Source organism: Myotis daubentonii, chromosome 2 (assembly GCF_963259705.1).
Source record: "Myotis daubentonii chromosome 2, mMyoDau2.1, whole genome shotgun sequence".
Classification (NCBI taxonomy): Eukaryota; Metazoa; Chordata; class Mammalia; order Chiroptera; family Vespertilionidae; genus Myotis; species Myotis daubentonii.
Window position 1 is genome coordinate 107,514,475 of NC_081841.1, and position 27,312 is coordinate 107,541,786.

The 27,312-nt window shown below is 34.9% G+C and overlaps 1 protein-coding gene across 2 annotated transcripts in view; it reads left to right on the forward strand.

The window, feature by feature from the left end:
- PSPC1 (paraspeckle component 1) overlaps positions 1-27,012 on the forward strand; it is an 82,523-nt gene extending 55,511 nt beyond the window's left edge. Inside the window, exons 7-9 of one of the 2 annotated variants that reach the window (XM_059684159.1) lie at positions 17,953-18,010; positions 22,382-22,551; positions 24,342-27,012. In XM_059684159.1, coding sequence (XP_059540142.1) covers positions 17,953-18,010; positions 22,382-22,551; positions 24,342-24,527 — 414 coding nt within the window. In that variant the 3' untranslated portion in view covers positions 24,528-27,012. The remainder of the gene's footprint in view (positions 1-17,952; positions 18,011-22,381; positions 22,552-24,341) is intronic. The other variant, XM_059684161.1, reaches the window with a different exon arrangement.
- The last annotated feature ends 300 nt before the right edge of the window (positions 27,013-27,312 follow it).

The following is a 27,312-nucleotide window of genomic DNA, read 5'->3' on the forward strand; positions in this document are numbered from 1 at the left end:
TCTCATTGTTTACATTATTTGAATGCCAGCTTACTTCATTCTGAAAAATATTTACTATTTTTTTTCTCTCTAGCTGTTTAAAAGCCATGGTTCTTTAATAAGTTTTTGAAGCTAAACGTATTCAAGTCATTGTTGCCCTTTTTTCTGACTTTCTTTGTTCCTGTTTTTCTGACCCCAGAATATTTTTATTTTTTTAATGTTTTTATTTTATTTTATTGACTTGAGTGAGAGAGAGAGAATCATTGATTTGAGAAAGAATCATTGATTGCTTGCCTCCCATATTCATCCCTCCTGGTGATCAAACCAGCAGCTACCTGTGTGTGTGTGCCCTGACTGGGAATCGAACCAGTGACCTGATGCGTAGGATGATGCTCAACTGAGCCATACCTGCCAGGTCTATCCCTAGAACATTTTTCAACTTTCTTATTTGAAAGAATGTTCACACTGTCAAATAAGTTCTGGCTTGTATAACATTAAGAAATGTTTATCTTCACTCCCACCAAGTCAATATTATTTGAAAATTATGCGTCATTTAAATTCAATTTAAAGAGTTTCTATAAGTCATATAAGCTCAGCTAGAGTGACTCAGTTGTTTGAGCATCATCCTGTTCACTAAATGTTTGCTGGTTCGATTCCTGCTCAGGGCACATAATTGGATTGGGAAGTTCGATCCCCAGTCACGGAATGTATGGGAAGCAACTGATCGATGTTTCTCTCTCCCTCTCCCTTCCTCTTTCTCAAATCAGTAAAATAATATCTATCCAAGGATAAAAAAAAAATCTCTAAGATGTATCAAAGATTTATTTTTAAATTCATCACAAAATTAGAAGAGTAAGTTTTTTTAAGCATTGTAAATAGTTTTTGAGTAATTTCTAACACTTTGCAATTCTATTTTTCTCTTTGAGTGCATATTTTAAATTGTTTTAGATTTTTTTGATTGTTATATTTGATTATAAACCTGTTGGATTTATCAATGTGAGGATATTTTCTGATGTTATAAATTTAAATGTAGAATTTAAATTTTCAGGCCCATATTTTGAAAAGTAGTTGCTAGTGTTTTTCTTTTCAAATAGAGTCAGTGTATTAGGAAAATTTTATTTCATTCCACGGAGGATTAGGAAATTCTTCCTAGTCTTTTTATGTATCTTAACATTTCTTTTACTAAAGTGCTTGGTGGAATTAACATTCTTAATATTTTTCTGGCATAAATTTTACATCCTTGGAGAAAACATGTAGCTATCCTATCTAATAAAGAGGGACTATGCTAATTGACCCTCAGCTATAGCAAAGATGGAGGCATCCACAGCTAGTAAGGAGGGAATATGCTAATTGACTGCCCTGCCCTCAAAGATGGCAGCGCTCGCAGCCACAAGATGGCGACGCCCAGTCCCGCTCTTGGCGCCTGCCTCCAGAGTCTCCCAGTCCCCTCAGTCCCCCAGCTGCCCAGGGCTGCCGGAGGCTTTGCACTGCCAGCAATGGCAGCAGCAGAGGTGTGATGGGGCGTCTCCTTCCCCTGATTGCCAGGTCACCTCCCGCCCCTGAGGGTTCCCGGACTGTGAGAGGGGGCAGCCGGACTGTGAAAGGGGGCAGGCGGGGCTGAGGGATTCCCCCACCTCCAGTGCATGAATTTTCATGGACTGGGTTCTAGTTTGTGATAATGTGATATACATAAATCATTTAGGTTTGTAAAAGGAAATGATTAAAACATACTAGTATCCTGCTGTTAAACTTGATTAAGTTCACCATCACAAACCTCATTGCTGACTATTTGAACTCTTTTCACAGTTTATAAAACACCAGTGTTTTAATATGCTTATTGTCATTTACTATAAGTATGTTTAATGGACAGATCATTTTAATTTTATTTTTCTATTAAAAAACTACTTGGAAATGTTGCTAAAATTTAACACTGAATTATTACGTAGCCTTATTTTTAATTTAAAAACATTTTTATGTTTACTATGCATTTTATTTTTTTATTATATTTTTTAAAATATTGGTTTTAGAGACGGGGGGAAAGGAGAGACATCATTTTGTTATACTAATTTGTTGCACTCATTGGTTGTTTCTTATATGTTCTTTGGCCAGGGATCGAACCCACAACCTAGGTATATCTGGATGATGCTTTAACCAACTGAGCTAGCTGGCCAGGGCCTAAAATGCATTTTAGTGGTGGGCAAAAGTTTATAAATATTTAATGAATTTTGTGAATAAATAAGTTAAATATAAGTCCACCTCATGTAAATAATCTATTTTTCAAATGTTGGCATTTTATAAATAGATTATTTACTGATCCACCCTACTGCAGAGCTAAGAATAGTGTTTACATTTTTAAGGGATTAATGAATGGTGGGAAAAAGGAATATTAGAGAGTATGTGTGACCACAAAACCCAAAATACTTTTACTCTTTAACCCCTTAACTCCCTGGGCAGGAGTGTTGTGTTGTTGTTGTTTTTAATTAATACTCGTGTTAGGCCTCAAAGTTTACTAAGTTGTTAATTTTTTTGAAGAGGAACCATATTTAAAATAGTATGTAACAATGAATTAAATCTTTGGGTGAAGATAATCTTTGTTCTATTTTTAGATCTCTGAGATTAGAAATTATGAGCAGACACAATTGTTGTCAATTTTGTTTAATTCCTAGCTTCCTGATACTTGTTAATGTACACTAATCAAGCACTAAATAAATATTAGCAAAAGCTCTATAGGTCTTGACTATTTATGTTAATGGAGAAAACATTGAGGCAATTGTTTCAGTTATTTTACATTTACTTTGAAAACTGTCTTTGGAAAAATTGTTAAATAATTTTAATGTTTGTTTTTGTTCTTAAAAGCCTTGAAAATTAGGCCTTCTTATGTGCTTTCTCTTTTTCACTGTTCAGTTTAAAGGAATGAAATGGTAAGTGTTAAGCTTGCCCACATAATAAGAGTAAAGAGTAAAGTAGATTTACTTGTTTTAAGATGCCACCTCTGATTTCTTTCTAATTTTTCTCTTAGAAGTATTCCGGAACAACTGATAGTATGGGCTTTGAAGTATAAAATAAATACTTTCGTATTTTGTGTCTTTTTAATAATACTTTTTAAAAATGGAACAAAAGATGACAGAAAACATCTATCATGCTTGGTCATGCTTTTTTTTGTTAGCCTTTAACTTTATCATGATTTTATAGTGTAAATGTGAATATATTTTTCAAAGTTTCAAGGCTATGTCAGTACTTCTCACTTAGATGTTGTCATTTTTATTTCATATCTTATTTCTCCTTAAAGATAGTCAAGCTCTATGATAAAAGCTCTAGTAATTATAAATTAAACATGTTATTTTTCACTCCTGTAGCATAATGTATTTTGACTACCATAACAATGCACATATTTTTATGCTATGCCTTCATTACACTTACTTTTTATCTTTATTGTAGGGTAGAATGTATTTGAACCATATTTTAGATACTATTTATGCGGTTCCAATTTTCTACTTAGCACAGTTTTATAGCTTTTGGACACATCACAAGAAGTTATTCTATTAACAATAAGAATTTATGAGATTGTCTTGTGATCGTGTTTGTGTTAGTTTGCTTTACTTACTGTTGATTAAATTAGTGTAAACATTGATATACTGCATTATCCCAGCCTTTATTTGTGGATTTAATCTGGGTTGGAGTAAAGGGGACATTTTCATTATATTTTTAAAGAATGCAGTTTCTAGAGTAAACTTTGTTTTCTTGGGAAAATGGTAATCTTATAAAAATTTCTAAATGTCATTCTAGCTATAGTAGTTTTAAAATAGTTTGTTTAGGAAAATTGGGTGCTAATTTGTTAAAAGTGTCCTCTGATGAGATATTTATGTTTGGTTTTTATTGAAGAATAGGTCTTCATATTTGTTTCAAAATATATATGTGAATTGATATTGAAGAGTTTTTATTCCTATTTGAATAAGTGGGAATATGTGCATAATATATGAACAAATGTGCACAATAAACCTGAGAAAGAATGTATATTATATGCTATGGCAATAATTTGACCCAGTCATGTTCCTTTGTCAGTGGCTATTCCATTATAGCTCCAGGGATTATTAAATAGTGAGATCCAAAGCATTGAGGAGATGTGACCAAGAGGCTAAAGGTATAACATCTCTTCCATGGCAGTGTTTTTCAAATAATACATACACAGGGAGCTTTTTAAAAATATGGGTTCTTAGATCTCCAACCTATAAATTTATTTGTGTTTTGGTTTCAGGCCAAATTTGAGCACTGTCTGTTTATGGAACAGTTTTATTGGAACACAGCCTTGTTTATATTTTGTTTATGGCTGCTTTGCCTCAATGTGGCAGAGAATTGTCTGGTTGAGACACAACCGTATGAAACTATATCAAGACTCTGACCTGCAAATCCTGAAATATTTACTATCTGGACCTTAACCAGAAAAGTTTGTGAATTGAAATGGAAATTTATTAATTTTATGTTCTTTTCCAGTGTAGTTAGAAGGCTTATTGAGCAGAGCACCTTATATCTTAGACCCAAAGTTCCTGAAGAATCCAAATTAGTGCCAGAAGGTTCATTGATAGTCATGGTTATATAAGTCAGAGTAAATTTATGGGAAGAACTGATAAAGCATTGCTGCACTACCGCTGATGGGGTTTTTATCCCTTTTTTTTTTTCTTCCAGTTAGTAGAGGCATAATACATTGTTTTTGTTTGTGGTGTGTGTGTTTTTTAATCCTCACCTGAGGATGTTTTTATTGCATAGAAAGAAACATTGATGTGAAAAGATAAACATCAATTGGTTGCCTCTTGTGCAAGCCGGACCCGGGATCTAACCTGCAATCTAGGTATGTGCCCTGACTGGGACTCAAGCCCTGCATGGGACAGCGCTCTAACAGACTGAGCAACCTGCCCAGGGTGCATTGTTCTTGATCAGATGTTATTTCCTCTTGATCAATATTGCCATATTTAACCTGTTGTTTATTCAGCCCCTACTTTATGTCAGTCTCTTTTTTCTGCTTCTTGAGTGGGTATTCTGTCTCTTATTAACCCTTGATTTAATTATAACTGAAATTCCCCTGATGTGCCATGTACAAAACTCAAAACAGACATGTCAGCCAATAATAAAATTGTATTACTAAGTGCTAGCAGAGAGACCTGATCCCTATTGAAGTAGGTACAAATGAGTAGGTGCAAATACATTTTCTGAAAAGGTTTGTGAATTTTTGAGGGCGGGAGAAGAAGTTGCCATTTTGTGGTTTCCACATGGCTATCACTCCTCTTTTTTTAATGTTTAGCCCCTCAAGAGATTTGATTGTATTGCAGTAGAATATTGGTTTTTTGGAAGTCTAAACATCTTAAGCTTTCGAGTAATTGAATGTTTCACAAGAATTTTTATAGGCTCTCTATTATTCTATGGAAATCACTGAAGAACTATTTCCTGTAGGGTTTGGTATTACATTTAGATGTGACCTGCTTTGGTATAATGGCAGCCTATTTTCGATGGTTTGGACATGATGGTGAAAAGCAAATTGGATAGTAATAGTTATATTGCAGTGGTCTAAAATATAATACTCTACTTATGATCAATTTTTAAAAAGTTATTCATTAAAAAAAATTGAATTCATTTCCTACAGTGAACTAAGAACTGCATATTTGGGATGCTACATTATTGGAACTTGACTTAAACTTTTATAGTCACAAAAACAAAGATGTTTATAATGGTTACATATACTCTTGAAAGTGATCTCTAGGATTTTTACAATTTGGGGTATTTGGGTTGAAGATATATGTTAATTTAAGTAAACTTGAAATCTTTGATTACTTCTCAAAAGGATTATTTAATAAGTCCAGATGAAAACGATTGCTGAGTCCTTTACACCCTGCATATACACTATCAGAGGACACTTTATTGAATTAAATTATTTCTGTGTCATATTAGATTATTCAGATACTCCTTTTTGTCTTACTTTCCATTAGAGTTTCAGAGAGGCTTATGATCAGGAAAAAATTTCATATATCTTTTTTACTCCTGGAGGAAAAGTATATACTCGGTGCATACATAACCTCCTCTGACTACTCAACCCAGCTGTGGTCCTTTATCATTTTTAATATGGTTTCTATTACCTGTCACCTTGCTTTCTAACTATTTTCTGACTTTGCTGTCCACTAATTGAACTCAAAATTTTTTCAGGTCAGGAGACTTTTTCATATTGTTGTCACATAGATGTGAGCTGGGAGAATTAAGTAGTTGTTTGATGTCTGATTTTTAAAAAATATCCTTACCCAAGGATATGTTTATTGGTTTTAGAGAGATAGGAAGGGAGAGAGAGAAAGAGAAACATCAATATGAAAAAGAAACATCAATTGGTTGCCTCCAGTATGTGCTATGATTGGGAATTGAACCTGTAACTTTATTGTTGTATGGGATGATACTCCAACCAACTGATCCACCAGCTGGGGTTGGTGTCTTGATATCAGTGTGTGATGTTTCAAATGCCAGTGCAGCTCAATCACATGGTTTTCAGTGTTTTTTATGGGCTACCATACTCACTCACAGATGTTAACATCAGTATTTTCGAAAAATAGGTGGCATTGAGCCACCACTATTTTTCTAGACTTCATAATGGAATAACATAATGAAGAGTGAATTTTAAACAGTTAAATGACCACAGTTTTTGTGTACTTGGTTTTCAGCACACCTAATATTTCAATATGCTGTTTCCAATTGATTGTCCCTTCAGAGCATTAGACTTACAGGAAGACTTGGAGGTTTCCATTTAGAACAGTAGAGGATACAGAGGGGATTTCAGAGTATTTTAGGTGTGGATACCTCTGTAGAGAGATATATAGTTAAGAAGTTTGGAGAATTTACAGGTTCTCTATTAGGAAATGTCTGGTGTGTTGAGCATTCTCACCACTGTTGTCAAAATTATTTTGGGTTTATTTTTGGTTTGTAAATGGCATGATTGGTTTATTATTCCACTGTGTTGTAGGTATAGCCGATATCTTTTCATTTGAAATGGTAAGTTCTAATCTTACTTGGTTCAAAATGATAAGATCTTTTAGTGACATTACCTTTTTTGAGGGTTAGAGAAGAGGAGAGTCAAGATTGTCAAATAGTAGTTTTCAACTGAATAAAACACATTTTTATAATATCTAGTATATGTAATATGAATAAGAATGTTAATTATTAAATAGTTTGAATTAATAACAAAACATTTAATTTAATCTGTTACTTCTGCCTTGTGACTTCTTGATATAATATTTAGAGCCTCTACATTTTTTATATAAATTTCACAAGGTGATTATATAAACAAAAATTTTGTAGGCAAATCAGTATCTAGTACTAATCTTCTGTACTTCATATAGAAGCAGTAAGCTCTGGTAGTATCACTTGAAGTGGCAGAAATTTATACTGGATCTAACAAGAAAATATGAATGTCAGTGTCCATGTGTAGTTATTAACTAAATTACTAGTGATGCAGGGAGTAGGAATTTGGGTTTGTAAGCATGCTCTGCTGATGAAATGTATTTGTTTCTGCTTAAGATTTCAGTTAATTAAAAGTACATGGGTAAGTTTGCCTCTTCGTCTTATGATATCCTGCATATATTGTATACTATGTTTTAAATTCTTCTTCTGGTTTTAAGTATCTCTAAAGTAACTTAACTACTGTTTAAATAATTAAAAATTACTGTACAGTAGATCAGTGATGGCGAACCTTTTGAGTTTGGCGTGTCAGCATTTTGAAAAACCCTAACTTAACTCTGGTGCCGTGTCACATATAGAAATTTTTTGATATTTGCAACCATAGTAAAACAAAGATTTATATTTTTGATATTTATTTTACATATTTAAATGCCATTTAACAAAGAAAAATCAACCAAAAAAAAAATGAGTTTGCGTGTCACCTCTGACATGCGTGTCATAGGTTCGCCATCACTGCAGTAGGTCCTTGGGTTACGCCGGAGATCCGTTCCTATGGCACGACATAACGCGATTTTCACTGTAAATCGGAACCCAACTACGTAAGCACCTACGTCACTCACATGGAGCACGCACACAGCAGTAATGAAGTGAAACAGTAAAAAAAATTTAAATGGAAAGATAACAATTCCTGACCTTTACTTGTGGTAAATAAATAATAAAAAACATAAAGCACATATGTACATACATCGAAATGATGGAACTTTTTTTTTAATAAATGGGAGATGGCGGCATAACCATGAAACGATGTACATCGAGTCCGATGTAACCCGAGGACTGTCTGTATATTGAATCTGTTGCTTTGACTTATCTACTTAGGAAAAATACATATTTTGACAGAATTTCAAAGCTTCAGTAGACTAAGATAATTTGCTTACTTTCTAATATTACAAGCAGAAAAAGATATTATCTGTTAAGTGTGTATTTAATTTTTCACACATTGGAACACATAGGCTTTGTGTGCTTCTGCTTTCTTCTGTTTGTGGGACCAAGTTGGAAGAGCTTCTCGTGCAGTTTATATTTGTTCTTTGCCTTAATCTTTCATACTTTAATCTGGTTAATCATGGTAGTAGTTTTGAATTTGATAAGAAAGTGTACTGGGTAAGGGGTTATGGTTAAAAAATGTAAACTAGTCTCATGTGAACTTTATGATACTATATTAAAAGTAATTGTGTTTTTATAGTAGCTGTGAGATCGTTATTGCTGATTTCTTTAAGAATTTGAGATAAAATAAATTTGAAGAGTAATTAAATTCTAAAATTTCAATTTTTAAAAGCACCCCTTCAAAGAGTTTGCCATGACAATTGAAAATTATAATATTTGTGAGTTATATAGATTAAAAATAAAATTCTCAGCTGAATATAAATTTAATTGTTTTGATGCATTCTGGATTATATGTTATTATATTTAATTCATGTTTAGTTATAATTCATGTTTAGTATTATAAAAAGTGGCATTTAATTTTGCTACATAGTCAGTTGAACTTGACAGTGACATCAGAATAATCCTAGCTAAGAAAAGAGAAACATGGTAATTAGCGTACGACTGCTACCCTTCCCATTGGCTAATCAGGGTGATATGCAAATTAACTGCCAGCCAAGATGGTGGCCGGCAGCCAGGAAGCTGAAAGCGAACATGAGGCTTGCTTGCTTCAGTGATGGAGGACTCCAATGTTCCCCGCCTGCCACTGCCGGCCTCTGAGCTGCAACTCTAAGCAACTATGTTACAAATATAGAAGCTAAACAAAACCCCAGAAACCTGCTTTAGTCGGCTGTGCTTCAGCCAGAAGGATTGCAACATTGTTTCAAATACAGAAGGTAAACAAAGGCCAGAAACCTGCTTTCAGCAGCGGAGGCCTAAGAACTGGAGCCTCAGAGCTAAAGCTGGCCCAGAATAAAAAAAGAAAAGAAAAAAAGGAGCGGTTGGGAGCTTCAGTCACCCGCCAGCCTGAAAACAGCCTTCAGCCCCTCACCCAGACTGGCCAGGACCCCAGTGGGGACCCCCACCCTGATCCAGGACACCCTTAAGGGCAAAGCAGCCAGCCCGACCCATGCACCAGGCCTCTATCCTATATAGTAAAAGGGTAATATGCCTCCCAGCACCGAGATCAGCATGACAGGGGGCAGCGCCCAAACCCCCTGATCGCCCTGTGGCTCTGTGTGTGACGGGGTGGGGCCACAACCTCCCTATCCACCCTGCTCTGTTCGTGACAGGGGAAGGCGCCCCAACCCCCTGATCAGCCCTGCTCTGTGCCTGATGGGGGGAGCTCCCCAACCCCCTGATTGCCCTGCGGCTCTGTGTGTGACAGGCTGCGGTGCCCCAACCCCCTGATTGGCCCTGCTCTGTGTGTGACAGGGTGCAGCACCCTAAAGCGCCCCCCCCCCCCACGGGCCCTGCTCTGTGTGTGACGGGGTAGAGCCATAACCTCCCCATCAGCCCTGCTCTGTGTGTGACAGGGGGCGGTGCTCCAACTCCCCTATTGGCCCTACTCTGTGAGTGACAGGGGGGAGCTCCCCAACCCCCTGATGGGCCCTGCTCTGTGCATGACAGGGTACAGAGCCCCAACCCCCTTGATGGACCCTGCTCTGTGAGTGACAGGGGGCAGCGCCCCAACCCCCTGATTGGCCCTGCTCTGTGCGTGACGGGGTGGCGCCGCAACCTCCCCATCGACCCTGCCTTGAGTGTTATGGGGCGGTGCCCCAACCCCCCAAACAGCCCTATCCTGAACATGACTGAGGGTGGCATCGCAACCTCCCAATCCGCCCTGCTCTGTGCATGACAGGGGCGGCGCCCCAACTCCCCAATGGGCCCTGCTCTGAGCCCGACCAGGGGCTGCACCTAGGGATTGGGCCTGCCCTCTGCCACCCGGGAGCAGGCCTAAGCCAGCAGGCCGTTATCTCCCGAGGGGTCCCAGACTGCGAGAGGGCACAGGCTGGGCTGAGGGACCCCCCCCCCCCCCCCGGAGTGCACAAATTTTTGTGCACCGGGCCTCTAGTCTATACTAATAAAAGCCTAGGTAGTCCTCGTGCTCTTGCGTGTGATGTCACAATATGGCCACCACAAAGATGGCCGCTACAAGATGGCAGTACGCACAGTGAAGGCGGGGCCCGGCTGCCGCTCCACGCAGTGAGGCCTGGGGGTCCCACAGCTACGCATGGCATGGAGGAGGCTGGTCCTGGTGTCTCCACTGCCTTCCGCTGAATAGGTGGGTCCTGGAGGAGAGGAGGTGGGTCGCGGCAGGGGAGGGCAGTTGTAGGTGATCAGGCTGGCAGGGAAGGGCAGTTGGGGACGATTGGGCAGGTAGAGGAGGGCAATTGTGGGCGATTGGGCTGGCAGGGGAGGGCAGTTGTGGGTGATTGGGCCAGGAGGGATGCGGTTAGGTGTCCATCAGGCTGGCGCCAGAGGGGTTAGGGGGCTATCAGGCTGGCATCCAGAAGCGGTTAGGGGCAATCAAGCAGGCAGGCAGGCGAGCGGTTAGGAGGCAGTGGTCCCGGATTGTGTGAGAGGGATGTCTGGCAGTCAGACATCCCCTGAGGGGTCCCATATTGGAGAGGTTTCAGTCCAGGCTGAGGGGACCCTGTGCGGCCCCCCCCCCCCCACACGAATTTCGTGCACCGGGCCTCTAGACTGTTTACTAAGTTACTTGAACCAGAAAAAATACATTGTCGAGTAAATCTAGTTTAAGAGGAGGTATGTATCTTTTGATTAATGAATACAGTGAGCTAAGAGTAGGTCCCCTTCCTTACATTTGTTGTTCCCTCTGTTTCTGGTATGAAATTTAACAAATATTATTTTGTGACTAATACTTGTGATATAAAGTAGACTAATTGTGCAAAAACATTTTTAAAGTTTTTTTTTAGATAGACTTTTTAAAAGTAGTTTTAAGTTCAAAGCGAAATTGAGCAAAAGCTATAGAACATTTTCATGTGATTCCTTTTCCCACATACAGATTCCATTATCAAATTTCCACAGTACAGAAGTGGTACATTTGTTGTAATTGACACATCCTCATCATCCAAAGTTTATCATTTACATTAGGGTTCATGGTTGGTGTTGCACAATCTCTGGGTTCGGATAAATGTATGATGTTATGGATACACCATTATAGTATCACACAGAGTAAGTAGTTTCACTGTCCTAAAGTTTTTGATGTTCCACCTGTTCATCTGTCCTCCTTCCCCCATCTCCCTAACCTCCGGCAACCAGTTTCTCCATAGTTTTGCCTTTTCCAGAATATCATATAGTTGGAATCATAGTAGCCTTTTGATATTGGCTTCTTAGTATTATTCATTAAAGTTCCTCTGTGTGTTTTCATGACTTAATACCTCATTTATTTTTAGTGCTAAATAATATTCCTTTGTCTGGATGCACCACAATGTGTTTATCCATTCACCTACTGCAGGCCATTTTAGTTGCTTCCAAGTTTTGACCATTATAAATAAGGCTGCTATAAACATCTGTGCAGGTTTTTGTGTAGATACAAATTTTCAACTCCTTTGAGTAAATACCAAGGAGCATGATTGTTGGATTCTGTGGTAAGAATACTAGTATGTTTACTCTTCTAAGAAACTGTTAAACTGTCTTCTAAAGTGGATATACCATTTTGAATTTCTACTAGCAATAAATGAGAGATCCAATTGCTCCACGTCATTGCCAGCGTTTTATGTTGACAGTGTTTAAGATTTTGGCCATTCTAATGGTTGTATTTTGGTGTCTCATTACTTTAATTTGCAATTCCATGATGATATATGATGTAAAGTTTCATTTTAACAATAACAGAACTGAAAAACATTTCCCCAGTATTGATGGGTGCAGATATTTTGTCATGCATGTATTCAATTTGAGAGGAGCAAACCACCACGGATTGTATATATTACAAGATCATCTTATGTCACAGAAAGTATTTTCCCCTTTTCTGTCTAGCAAGTTTTCCAAACATTCTCTTTTGGTTATGTTGGAAAGTTTGCATGATATTATTTGAGTTGTATCAATGAGAATGTGTCTTTACCTTTTTAGTTTAAAGGAAAAGATACTTTGTTGATGCACACCTTTTAATATCTTAACACCTATTAAATGAGTGAATAATTTATTGGCAAAGGGGCCTACTTTTCAGATTTTTTTCTTCATACCTATTTTAATATGTCACGTACTTGATTGCTGTCCATTCTTCAGAATATATTGTTTATTACCTAATACTTCTGGCTAGTAACGTTGTCTAATTTCTCCCATGACAATTTGACTGGCTATCTAACTGTCTTATTATTCCTTTACTTCTCTAATGAAATAAAATATAAATTTTCAAGTGGTAAGTGTAATTTCTTTTTAGGAAAAAGTTTTGGAATATTTGATGATGAAAAGTTGAGTCTTTGTTAACTGCCAGAACTAATACATTTCTCTGTAATCATATTTCTTTTAATAGATTTAAATGCTCTATATCAGTATTTTTATAACAGGATTTTTAGCATTTTCCTTATTAAGACAGGGAATCTAGCCCTGGCCGGTTTGGCTCAGTGGATAGAGCGTTGGCCTGCGGACCGAAGGGTCCTGGGTTTGATTCCGGTCAGAGGAACATGCCTGGGTCGTGGTCTCGATCCCCACTGGGGGACGTGCAGGAGGCAGCTGATCCATGATTCTCTCTCATCAATGATGTTTCTATCTCTCTCCCTAGCTCTCTGAAATCAATAAAAATATATATTTTTAAAAAAAGACATGGAATCTAAATGGCTCATGATGATCCCTAGATAAGCCATAGAATCTTTTTAGGGACATATAGAGATGTCTTTATAAATTAGAGAAATGATTGTGGCTTACTGAATCAAAATAAGAATTTAGGTTGATCACTCTGTTAGATAAACTTTTAAAAAAATATTCACTCTTGTTTTACAGTTCCTTTTCCTTATTATTGGTTTTTTAGAGAGAGGAATGGAGGGAGGGAGGGAGGGAAAGAGGAAGAGGGAGAGGGAGAAAGAGAGAGAGAGAGAGAGAGAGAGAGAGAGAGAGAGAGAGAGAGAGAGAGAGAGAAAGAGAAAGAGAAAGAAAGAAATCTCAATGTGAGAGAGTCCCCAACCTGGGTATATGCCCTGACTAGTATTCGACTGGTTGCCTCCTGTACATGCACATGCCCCAACCAGGGGACAGGTTGCAAACCCACAACACAGGCACGTGCCCTTGACCTGGAATCGAACTGCCGATGCTCCAACCACTGTGCACACCGTCAAGGGTTATACATAATTTTAGCTTTATTTTTGTCCCATGTAAAACCTTTAAGTTAGGTTACTTAGAAAAATAAATATAATATGTTTAAAACTACAGATTGATATCTTTAGTATTAAAGGAAAAAAATCCTTACATTACACAAAATGTCAGATGCTGCACTTTTAGGGTATATTGCTTTAATTAATTTACATTGGTGCAAATTTTCTGCTATTTTATGGTTTTCAAAGTTTTTGGTTTTGAAATCCTATTTATAGACTATTAAAAATTAGGACCCCAAAGAGCTGTTGTTTAGGTTATATCAGTGTTTACCATATTAGAAATTTAGAAGGAGAAATTTGTGTGGGGGGCAGGGGAGGGGAGGGAAGGGTTTTAGTGGGAAGAATGGCCTTATTTTATTTATTTTTATATATAAATATATATATATATATATATATATATATATATATATATATTTGCAAACTTCTTTAATGCTCAACTGTAATGTAGTAGGAAGAGCGGTATTGTTTTACTGTGTTGTAATTTATTTAATGTTTGCCTTTATGGAAAATGGCTGGCTCCCCATATTTTCTTCTGCATTCCATCGATTGCAAAATGCTCTTGGTTAAAGTACTTGAAAAATATCTGACTTCACACTGGAGATGTGTTTTAACCTTTTCTGGTAATTGTGGATATGCTTGTTTGATACTATAGTAAAACTTGATAGGCATTAATTTCCATTACAATCATATTGGTCTACTTTGAACTTTGAATGGCTCTCTTACCCCGGCACGTTTTGTAATGTCATGTACCCAACATTGGAAAAATACTGGTTTATCAAGTTACACAAATATTTCAGATTTTAATGTATTTTATTATACAAAATTAAAAACCACATCTTAATACCAAAACTGATGTCATCATAAAATGTCTGCAAAAATTTGCCTGTCTAATGCTGTCTCAGGAAAAATTCTTGTTACAAGCCAAAAGGGTTTCATTAAGCTTCTAACTCAATCATAGTAATTGTTTTTCTTGAAACAATCACCATACTTCATAATGCAGCAGACATGCTTTAATGTATATATCCTGTGTTGTTGGATAGAATATTAGAAAGATATGTATCCAATGATAGTGGTTTAATAAACAATAATTTTTATTGCTTCATCCAGGTATCATAATTAAAAATTTAAGCTGCTATTGTATGCATGTGAAGAATACAATGATTTCTAGTAAAAATTGAATACAAATGCTTCGATTTTTGCTCAGAAAAACTTGGATTTTTGCCCACAATTGCTTTTGCACTATCCACAAATGTCGATAGAGTGAAAAGCCCGAATAGATCATAACATTATAACTATGTTCTAGTGTTAATAAGTCATGAAACAGTTTTGAATTTGTGCACTTCATGAAATGGTGTGGGGACTCTGAGTACTTCAAGAATTGCTATTTGAATGAAATGTTGCTTTGATATATACTTCTGAAAATCAGTCATACTTTGCTTGATTTGTTGGTAATATGTTAATTTAAGCTTTCTTCAGTGACAAGCTTTCAGGGATACCTATGCATAACTCTTAATAGACAGCATACCTTCTTATAAACATTGTAAGAATAAACTAAGAAAATTGTGTCTTTTGTTAGTTTTTGTTGGAATTCTTTAAAAATGAAGGTGTCTTATGAAAGTGAAAAATTTCATGAGCTCTGTTTTGGCAAAATTTTATAGGTCAGCTCAACCACTTACTATATGTATGTATGACCTTGATAAGTTATTTAAAAGTTCTGTGCCTCAGTTTTAAAGATCTCTAAAATAGGATAACAATAAACGTACTTACAGGGTTGCTATGAGTTTAATTGAATTAATTAAAAACAATTTTCATAGCTTTATTGCACTGTAGTAGTCTTTTGAGGTTTTCTTTACATATAGGTTGTCTCCTGTTAAACCACAACTCTTAATTTATGCTAAAGTAATGAAGCATTATTACAATTTATATTATAAAAATGTCACACATACTGTGAGCCAGTTCTAATTTGAAATATATAAGAATAATTTATAGAAGTGAATTGCTTCTATATGTATTGCTTCTTGAGTGGGTACACAGTTATAGTGAACTTATTCAAGTGATTCTCCTTATTGACATATTAAGTTATAATGAGATTTACTGTCTTAATTTCCTTTGATTACATCTCTGCCTCTTTCATTTTACTACAAGTATATAGCAGTGGATTTATAGAAAGAAACAGTAACCTTACGACATTACTAGGAACCTGAAAACTGCTCATTCTAAAATAGTTTAAAAAATGATCTGTCATCTAATTATACTGTCTTATTTATTTATTTATATTTTTATTTTTATTTTTATTTTTTAAGGGAGAGGGATAGAGAGTTAGAAACATCGCATCGATCAGCTGCCTCCTACACACTCCCTACTGGGGATGTGCCCGCAACCCAAGGTATATGCCCTTGACCGGAATTGAACCTAGGACCCTTGAGTCCGCAGGCTGACACTCTAGCCACTGAGACAAACCAGTTAGGGCCATACTGTCTTTTTTAAAGTTATGAGTGAAGCTATATAAAAACACTAAATTATACTCTTTAAGGAAATCTCAACACTAATAAATTGAATGTATGTGTGTTTAGTGAAACATGCTATACTATACAATATAAATTGGTATTTTACCAGTGATATTGCTCTGTTAACATGGATTATTGTAAGGTTTTTATTATATTATTTATAGAAATATATTTTAGAATTGGAGCATCAGGAAGGGAATGTTAATGCTACTGTTGCATAATTGACTTAAAACCATAGATCTCTTCACTGTGTTAATATGATTTTCACAAAATTGTGTTAACTAAGAAAATGGAATAATAGAACAATTTAAGAATATTTTTTAAAAGTACTTTGTGAATAATAAAGCTAAACATGTTATTTCAGAAAGTGATAGCTATAGGTAAAGCTGAAGTTATAAAAAGATAATAGAAATGGTAGTCTCTACACCTTAACCCCACCAGTGAATCATAGGCATCTAATTAGGGTGTTAGGGTATATAAGGGAGATTTGAAAATTGAAGCTTCAAGCAGTGAGACTATAATAATTACCTTCTCTAAACTGCATTTCTAATCTTTGTAGTTAAGTCAAATATAAAAGTAAAAATACAAATTGAACCCCTGTTTTTAATCCTCACCCAAGGATATATTTCCATTGATTTTTAGGGAGAGTGGAAGAGAGAGGGAAAGATAGAAACATTGATGTGAGAGACACATTGATCGGCAGCCTCCTCCATGCCCCGTACTGGGGATCGAGCCCACAACCTGGGCATATATCCTGACTGGGAATAGAACTATGATCTCCTGGTTCATAGGTTGACGCACAGGGCTAAAATTAATTTTAAAAGTAGAAAAATTATGCTTTCTTTAGATTCAGACATTGTTACTTTTGTCTGAGCATGTTTTTTAGGATCACTACCTTTAACACATTTGTCTGATATTGGAAAAGATGATCAAATAATAGTGCAAATTGCAATTATATGTTGAGTTATTTTGCCAAATGTAGTATGTTTTACATATTTTATACATTTATATGACCTTTTGTGTTCACCTCAAGAGCATTTTGTTTCATAACTTGCCAACTGTGCAATACCACTTCTATTTAGGTTTCCAAATAAAAACACTGTTCTAATGAAGGAAGGGAGTGTTACATTGAGAGTATTCAATAATTGCTTGTGTTTTTGGAGACTTTTATGGTAACCCTGTATTATATTGGTCTTGGGTAAAATAATGCTTGAATACTTGAATAAAAAGGCAAGGATGAATTCCAGTATTTCAGAAGTAAAAATAATCTATAACTATTTTTAGCTTAGTGTCCCACAGCTGTTTTTATTGTATGTATGAATGTGTTTGAATATAAAAGTGGTAACAGTCATTTCTGTTTGAAGACTTTAGTGATCTGGGAGGAAAAAATAATTGGCCCTGGGGGTTATTATTACGAGATTTAAAAAAAAAATCTAGGGATGTGTCTTTGATCTATGGAATAAAAACATTAAAAATATTCTCTGGTAAATTTCATGTAATCTGACTTATTTATAATCTAGCATTATAAACTGGGTGCTTTAAACATTGTAGTATGTTAAGCCTGGGAGACTGAAGTTTCTTTTCAGTGCTCTTATTAAGTAAGAGGTGTTGGAAAATTAACATTCTTTAATGGAAAGTGCTGTCCCAATTTATTCTTTTCTTTTTGATTTAGATGGGAAATGTGATAAGATCGATAGGTTGACTGTGATAACTATGTTTACTTACAGAGAGAACAGGAAATGAGAATGGGTGATATGGGTCCCCGTGGAGCAATAAACATGGGAGGTAGGGATTGGAAGCAAAGGCTTCTATAACTTATTTGTAATTCTTTGGGCAACGGTATATGCTATTTGTGGTATCTACATGTCAGTAACAAACTAAAGTTTGGAATCAACATTTTAATGATGAAATCTCTTACATTTATGAAATTAAAAGATATAAGTATATTTAAAAATATATGCCTAGGGAGAATTTTTTCATTTTGTTTATTTGAAGGCTAAAATAGGCAGTATCTTTTGTTTGTTTATTAAATATGTTTTTATATTTTTTTTAGAGAGGAAGGGAGAAGGATAGAAAGATGGAAACATTGAAAAGAGATAAACATCAATTGGCTGCCTCCTACACACCCCTTAGTGGGGATCAAGCTGCAACTTGGGCACGTGCCCTGACCTGGAATCGAACCAGTAACCTACCTCTTGGTTCATGGGTCGACGCTTAACCAGTGCGGCACACCAGTTGGGCTGTATTATCTTTTAATAGACTTAATGAAAAATACCTGTAACCAGGTTTTGATACAATATGAAACTTGTTCAGTTAATTGCATGGTATAATATTTCAAAAATCAAATTTCACGTCTTTAACCTTTTTACTTTGGAAATTTGGTAGTTTTTGAGTTGTAGAGCATCTAAACTTTTGGGGAGTATTTTAGAAATTTCTATTTTAAGGTAACCTTTTGTGTTGTGTAGCTATTTTTATTTATTTTACTAAGTGTTTAATATTTTGCCGTAACCTACAGTATTGTGCACAGAAACATGCTCTGTGGAGACATTTATGACTATGAAGGAAATGAGATGTCTTACACATTTAGGTTAATATATAACTTTAGAGTTGATATAGTTGTGTGTATGTGTGTGTTTTAAATTATGTTTTTATTGATGTTAGAGAGAGAGGAAAAGAGAGAAACATCCATGTGAGAAACATTTACTGGCTGCCTCTTGTATGCAGCCTACTGGGGATCAAGCCCTTAGCCCTGGCATGTGCCCTGACGGGAGTCAAACGGTGACCATTTGGTGCATGAGTCAACACTCAACCAACTGAGCCACACCGGCCAGGGCAAGAGTTGATGTAAAGTTTTTAAGAAAATGCCTATGTTAATAACATCTTTAATATTTGTTGGCTTATAACTATGTTTTTAGGGAAATAGCACTGAGTACATAAGCTAGGGAAAAGTAAGTGTGGAAGTTTTTCATGTTAACTTGGAAGTGTTACGCATTTAAAAGTTATATAAATCTTTACATAACACGCAGGTACATATTGTTGTAAAAATTATATTACCTTAACATTTCAATATGCATAGCATGCACACCCACTGAACAAATCCAAATTGTACTTAGATTACGTAGTATATGGAATAAAATCTTAAAGCCTCTAATGTGTGATATAAGTATTTTCCATTATCGGCTTCCTTTCTCCCTCTCTTGGCAGTTTCTCTGCCACTGCCAATTAGATGATCTGAAATCGTTTATTGCTGTTCACTTTGTTACTTTTCTTACCTACTAAAGTAGTAACTGAGAATCTCTGGCATGCAAAGTAAGCATGAAACATTGCCCTTACCCATAATGAACTTCATTGTGAGTTAATACAATCGATACACAAAATAATCAGAGTAAATTAATTGTAAATTATGAAACACAGTTATATATATATATAATAAGTACAAGTAGTTCAGTATTTATGTCTATTTCAAAGTAAATTGTGGGTTGGTCCAGGTGGTTTTAAGAATATAAGTGTGATTTTATGGATTGTAGGCAGTTTGAAATGCCATTTTAATTATTAGATTGTCAATATCATAACCAAACTTGAAGTATATCTGATGTTGCCAAGGACACAAAAACATTCTGACTGTTCTGTTAGCAACTTTATCAGAAGAAATATGAAACCGTGCCTTTAGATTCCTTATATAGTTAGGAATTTAAGAGAATCACAAATTTTATGGCATTTTATTTACCAGAGAACCATATTTACATTTGAGCATTTACTCAACTTCCTGAAGTCTAATCCATGTAATTTTCTCCTCTTTACATTTTATTTAACATGACACTTTATCCTAATGATTTACTGGGTTATGTATCATTATATAGTTTTGTTGCTGGTGTCAGTTCACATCCTGTCAAGTTACATTGATGGAATGTGTCAATAGATTTTTCTGGTGTGTTTACCAGTGTACATACTAAGTGGAAAATAGGTTATAAAACTGGTTTTCATGGGATCAGATAATTCTAACATTTCTTAGATCTTTAAATTTTTTTTAATTTTATTTTTTTGAAAGTAGAGAGAGAGAGGAAGGAAGAGGAAGAGAAAGCGAGAAAGAGAAAGAGAAAGAAACTGGTTTGTTGTTCCACTTAGTTATGCATTCATTCATTCATTAATTCTTGTATGTGCCCCGACTGGGGATTGAACCCATAGCCTTGGCATATTGGGCTGATGCTCTAACCAACTGAGCTAACTGGCCAGAGTCTTAGATTTTTCATTTTTTGAATATGTACTCTATGTAGTTTTTACAAAACTGATTTGAGAGAGAGAGAGACATTTATGTTGGAAAGAAACATCCATAGGCTGCTCCCAGCATGTGCCCTGATCAGGGATCAAACCTGCAACCTGGATGTGTGCCCTGATCCGGAATCGAGCCCAAGACCCTTAGGTGCACGGGACGATACTCCAACAGAGTTTCTAGTACACTGGCCAGGGCTTAGATTTTGTTAAATTCAGTTTAATTACGTATGTGTGGTAGAAGACATGATTGCTAAAAATAAGACAATTCAACTATTGATAGTTGGAAATATTATTTTTTAGTTATTTTACTATACCGATAGTAGCATAGTTATATTTGAATCTCATAAATTAGATGTAACAATTCTGTTCTATTAAAAAAAAACCCACCCTAATCTATGACCTGTTGTTTTTGCAAAAGTTGAGGTCAGATTGATTCCTCCCAGATTCATGTCTTCACTCTTTTTCATTTCCATTGTGAGTGATGTATTGGAAGTCTAGTAAAATTTTTTGTTTATAACTGCTAAGGAATATAAATTTCTTAGTTATCGATTCATCAGGAAGACAATTTATGGATTAAGGAAATAATTCCTTCCCTATGAAGTTGGTAGATTCCTGAAGATTGGGTTCAGAAAGAGCAATAGTGTGTTGTCAGGGACAGATAAAGGAATAAGACTTTTCTCTCGCAGCTGTTCCTTGTGCTTAGCCATGTAGAGTTGTCGGTTTTAATGAAAACTTCAACTCATGTTATAATGTGTTTTTGAGAAACTGAATTCAGGATGTTATAAAATTGACCTACATAATGAAATAGTAGAAGAAAACTCAAAGTTAAAGTCAATTTTTTAAAATTAAAAAAAAATATTTTTATTGATTTCAAGAGAGGGAGAGAGAGATAAATATATATAAACATCAATGAGAGACTCATTGATTGGCTGCCTCCTGCATGCCCCCTACTGGGCATTGAACCCACCAGGACATGTGCCCTGACTGGGAAGTGAACCCTGGATTTCTTGGTCCTTGAGATGACACTTAATCCATCACAGCCAGGCTGAGACAATCTTTATTATGAATTTTTAGTGATAAATATATCAGTACTTTAAAAATTTAAAAATAAATTGTGGAAGGTACCTAAAAATGCTGTGTTTGAGGCCCTTATAAATGTGGTATTATAGCTCAAACACTATTGTAGTTTTCGACTTTCTTATGAAAGAGTTTGTTCCCATTTGAAGAATTTCAGCGTGTTAAAAAATTTAAAAAGCTAATGTAATAATATATCTGTATTTGGTTGCAGTGGCTTTTAAAAATAAGCTTTGTCATGTTGAGAATCATTTCAATTTGTTTAGATCACATATTTCTACATAAAGTTAAAAAACAGTACCTCTTACTTTTTGGAGATGTTCATTAACTAGTTAGTTAGTTATAGTGAACATAATATATTGAAGGGAATGGATTCTCTCACAACTTAATGCAATTTACATAACATTTTTAGTCATGACTAAAAATATTAAGTGGTTTTCAAAATGCTAATCTACTTTTCATTTGAACTGGTAGAGCTTAGCTACCATGTAAAGGGAGTATTTGGTTAAAAAGCAAACCATAGAAATCATACTGACTTCATTTAAAAATTCTTAAGCTTTTACAGTTTCAAATGTCCTTAAGTAATTGATAGTTGTCTCATATGTTTTATATACTTTTGTTTTTAGAATGAAAAAATTCTATTAGTGTAGGTAATACTCTGTTACAGAGTAGTTTAGCTGAGTGTCCCATTCTCAGAGAAGGAAAATGATTTTGATGATGTCATCTATATACATTGCCTAAGTGTTGTTACATTTTTAATGTTTATTGAACTAAGATAGGACAGCTCTAAGTATAGATTGTTTTGCGTAGATGGGTTTAGCCCAGCACCTGCTGGTAACCAAGGTCCTCCTCCAATGATGGGTATGAATATGAACAACAGAGGAACTATACCTGGCCCACCAATGGGTCCTGGTCCTGCCATGGGACCAGAAGGAGCTGCAAATATGGGAACTCCAATGATGCCAGATAATGGAGCAGTGGTAATGTATCAGAAACATTATTTTGATTATTTTCAATAATACATACTTATGCTCCAAAGGTAACTTCACACTTAAGATAATTTAGCATTTGTTTTGGCAGTAAATATTAATATGCAATGAAGAAAAAGCAATCTTGTGAAGTTATATGTTGATTATGAGGCAATTTTTAAGTATCTTGAGAGAGTTTTGATTACCACCCATGGCATGCTTTGTACTTAGGTATGTAGCAAACACATATGTTACATTTGCTTTTACAGTGCTTTCAATTTGTATCCACCTCTTACCAGCATTCAAGTACTTTATGATTGTGTTCTTTTCCTGTGTGGACTCCTTACCTTTGGTGGGGGACAAAACTCCAATACGTGTGAAAACAGTTTTTTGTAAACATAAGTTTAAAATTTTAAACTTACATTGTAGAATTACTAATTACATGAGTTACTAAGTTAAAAGTAGACAGTTTTATGTCTTGGTTTGAGAGTGTGAAGATATCTTTGTGTGCATTATTATAAAAATGTTTTTCAGTAATAATTCTTACATTTGAATATCAGTAGCAAGACTTAATATCTGTTTCATTTGCCTCAAAGTCTATCACTGTTTAAATGAGGCTTTATATTAAACATTTTCTCATTTATTTTTTGTTCATGGTTGTTCTAAGTACCATTTAGAAATGGAAAATTGGTTGACCGTATATTTTGAAAAGGAAATTTAGTTTTAAAACCACTACAAAAATCTTAAGTTGCCATTGCTGCTAAGAAAGAAAAAGCACTGCAAATTAAACTCAGACATGCCATCAGCTGTAACTCCTTCCTGGTCTCAGAGGTGTTAAAAGTGGATGTGTGTCTTAGAATTGGTGGATGCAGTATTTTACCATTTTAAAATTTATTTACTTTAACTGCTATCTTTTATGAATTTGGAGAAATTAGACATGCTAACAGTGTTTTTTAAAATGAGTGTAAAGAGATAAAGAGGCAGTGCTGTCATATCTTTATGAATGGATGGCGTTCAATGTAATTAGTGTATTAACTTCAGTGGAAGGCTTTATTTTAGAGTAAAATGTTTGAAAGCTAGTAAAAGCTTGCAACACCTTGTTTAAATTTTTGTGTAGCAACATAATCATTAGTAGTAATTTTGAAGCGCTATAAGTGGCCAATTTTTCCACCCCTTCCTCTGAAATTGTATACTTTATTTAAATATTGTCTTTGGTCTTTTTCACACTGGAGTTTTGAGTCTGTTCAACTTTTGAAATTAATATATGTGGTTATTACTGTGAAATTTTTCTAACTAAGATTCAGATGTCCAATAAATTGTTGTTTTTAAAAAACTTTATTTTCTCAATAATAGTCTTTGCAAAAAACATCTCAAAAGATTTCATAACTTTTTACTTTCTGAATATGATGCTACTCCTCAGTTTTATCTCTGCTGTTTTTTTTAAAAAGTATTTTTTATGCATCACAGTTACATGCAATATAAACTTTTTTTAAAAAAATGTACCAGAATAGTACTATAATATTGATAAGAGGTTTTTAGGATGGCATTTGCTCCATTAAAATCAGTTTGTTCTTCATGAAATTGGGGCATTATATAGCAGTATGTAACTCTTCAGATGTTTTGTTTTTTTTAAACATAGTAACTAATTAAATTGCTCCTTTCTTCCTTCTATGTGTGATCCTGATTCTGCTGGACTTTCTGCTGAACTTCATGACACCACTACTTGGGATTTGCCAATTTTTCTTGTCACTTATATTTGGCGTGTTCCAAATGGACTTCATATTTATTGTGTTGTATTCTAGCACAATGATAGATTTCCCCAAGGACCACCATCACAGATGGGATCACCTATGGGTAGTAGAACAGGTTCTGAAACCTCTCAAGCACCCATGAGTGGTGTAGGTCCTGTTAGTGGTGGTCCTGGTGGTTTTGGTAGAGGAAGCCAAGCAGGCAACTTTGAAGGCCCTAATAAGCGTCGTAGATATTAAACATTCTTTCATTCCTATTTAGAGAAAAAAAAAATTCAGTGGTATGCCTTTACACTTAACCTGTTACCTTGGAAGAATGGTTTTATTGTTAATGTATGCAGATGTTGAAGTATTTCTTTGTAAAACGAGGTTTTTGTATTTTTCTTTATTCATGAGCTTTGTAGATTAGAATGGTAATGCTGATGCTCATCATTGTGAATGTTAAAATGTGTTTGTGACTTTAGCTAAATATAAATATCCCATAGTACTGTTGAAATCTATGTAGTTACTTCAATAAAGAAATCATTTTGGATAATTTACAAATGTTATTACTGGTATTCTCTTACAGTTTTGCTAAACTTGGCTGTAACAGTAATACTTTGGTTGCTTTAACTAATCCCATCCATCTAAAATTGAAAATGGATTTCCTGGTTTTTAGTTTGTGCAAGTAGCACTGAAGATAGCAGCTAGTGAAAGGTAATGTTAATAAGGGGTCTGGCCTGGGAGTTTACATTTGTGTAAACCATTCATGTTCTGTGAAACTAGAGTTGCTGTCAGATTTCATATAGAATCTGAATATTCAGATATTCCAAGAGGAATCTTAAGGATACCTTTGTCCTGTGCTGATTTTTTCAAATAAATCTTTTCAGTCTTGGAAAAAAACCTGTTTGAAGGCAAATCTCTTTTGCTTATGATATAATGTTTGTGTATTTTTCATTTTTTATCTTTCCTCCCATTTGGTGTCAATATCTAGATCTTACCCTTTAAATTTTCTTTAAAATTAAACAATACTGTTAGATTGTATACTAAATGAGGATTTACTGTGTGATTTATAAGAAATGAGACATTTCTTGAGAAGGTTAGTTTCTAAAAGTATTAAAGATGGTTGACTCTGCAGTGTTGTAAATATTTTCCTAGAGTTGGTAAGTCTCCATTAAAATTTGTCTGACGGGCTAGGTGTGTTTGTCTCCAAGGAATACAAGTTTAATTTTAAAAAACAGAATTAACTTGAGAATGGCTAGAGTCATTGGAATCATAATACATCTCTCTATTATTGGATATGTAATTTGAATTTTGATTTTCAATATTAGGGGAAAACATTTTATGACATTATAATTTTTATTCCAAAAAAAAGCCTTTGCTGTGTTTAAAATTTTGTGTTTTCGCCATGCTTGTTTTAAAATTGCATGTAAGGAACATATCTTTAAATTAAACTGCAAATCTGACACATTAGCCATTGATCACAGCATATTTTTTCCTCATAACTTTTCAGTGTTACTATATCATGCTTTAGCATTTCTTTTGGAAGAATAATGCACTAGTATAAAATGAACAGCATGTAAATACTACCTTTTATTTTTGCATAGTTTCTGTTTTTGCTGGAGGGCATACTTTGGAAAGAAATAAATTTGGTTAATTTAAAATCTTGCATAAACGCAGTTGGGTGTGAAGTGTAACTGAGATAACTTCTTTTGTGCCAGTTAAAATGTTCTTATGTACTATTTTTTAGATACAACAGTGTGGGTGGAATTATTTTCTAAAATTTGCACCAATACAGGCTTTTGTTTTTGGCAGTCATGGAGATTGTAAAATAATAAAGATTATTCTCATTGCTGTTTTCCATGAATATATATTAGCAGGGAGTGGGATTTGTTTTAATTTGTATCTTAATTGCAGTGTGAGGAGTTTAAACATTAGCTATAATTTTAAAGTAATATATATTGCACCTCATACCTTTCCCAACATGTGTGGTTTTTTTTTTAAATATAATTCTTAAGTAATTTTTAGCTTTGTATTTTGTTTCAAAGCAGAATTGATATTGGGGAAAACTTTATCCTTTGATGTTAATACCAAGCTATCTTTGGCCAAGGCTGTGGAATTCTATAAGATTCATTCAAGAACATTTGAAAGCCAGTGCACAAAGACGTGCAAATCTGCTGAACATTCTAGTGTCCGGCTCAGCTCTGGCTCCAAGAAAAGAGTTCTGCACAGCTTTTTCCCTGCATCAAGAAAATCCTTGTTCCAGTATTTAACCAAGTTTACCCTGGGAACAGTCAGCTTCTGGGAGACAGTCAAGTGGAGCATCTGTGAACTCCTAGCTATTCAGTTTTTAGTGTTCCCATAGAGTTAACCTATGGCTGGATCAGTCAATATTTTTCTTGTGAATTAGTATACCAGTGAATATATTTCAATGGTATTTGCTTAAAAGTGGTAGATATAAAAATAAATGTAAGTTTGTTCATATATGCTACCATAATTATTTCCGTAAAATGGTAATATGAAACAATTTTAGTATTATAATATCACAGTATTATGTTTTGTGCCATGATTTGAAACACTGGGTTTAAAGTCTGCAGGATTTAGATTTCATATACTGTTAATGTGTAATTAATATGCACAAAATAAAGGAACACTCATTTTTCTGATTGCTTTATTTCAGCAATGTATTTTCTTAGGATTTCCCTGTTTTTGTTTATTATGAAAATAAATGCATTAATTTTCTTGAGCTACAGTATTTGAAGGACTCTATGTTTACTTATATTTCATAAAGCTTAATTGGTTATTCTTCCTTGAGTTTTTGGATTTTTCTATTTAAATAAGTGCTGAGTGTTCATTGGAACAGATTAAATATTTGTTTTTTTAAACTCTACAATATCAGTAATATTAGGGAAGAAATTATTGTTTAGTTGGAATTGTGATTTAATAGAAATTATCAATAAGGACAGTAACTGAAATCTTGTTTCTCAAATACTAATTGAAACACCTTCATGTTTTAATCAGAAGCATACTTGAATATTTCAGTAAC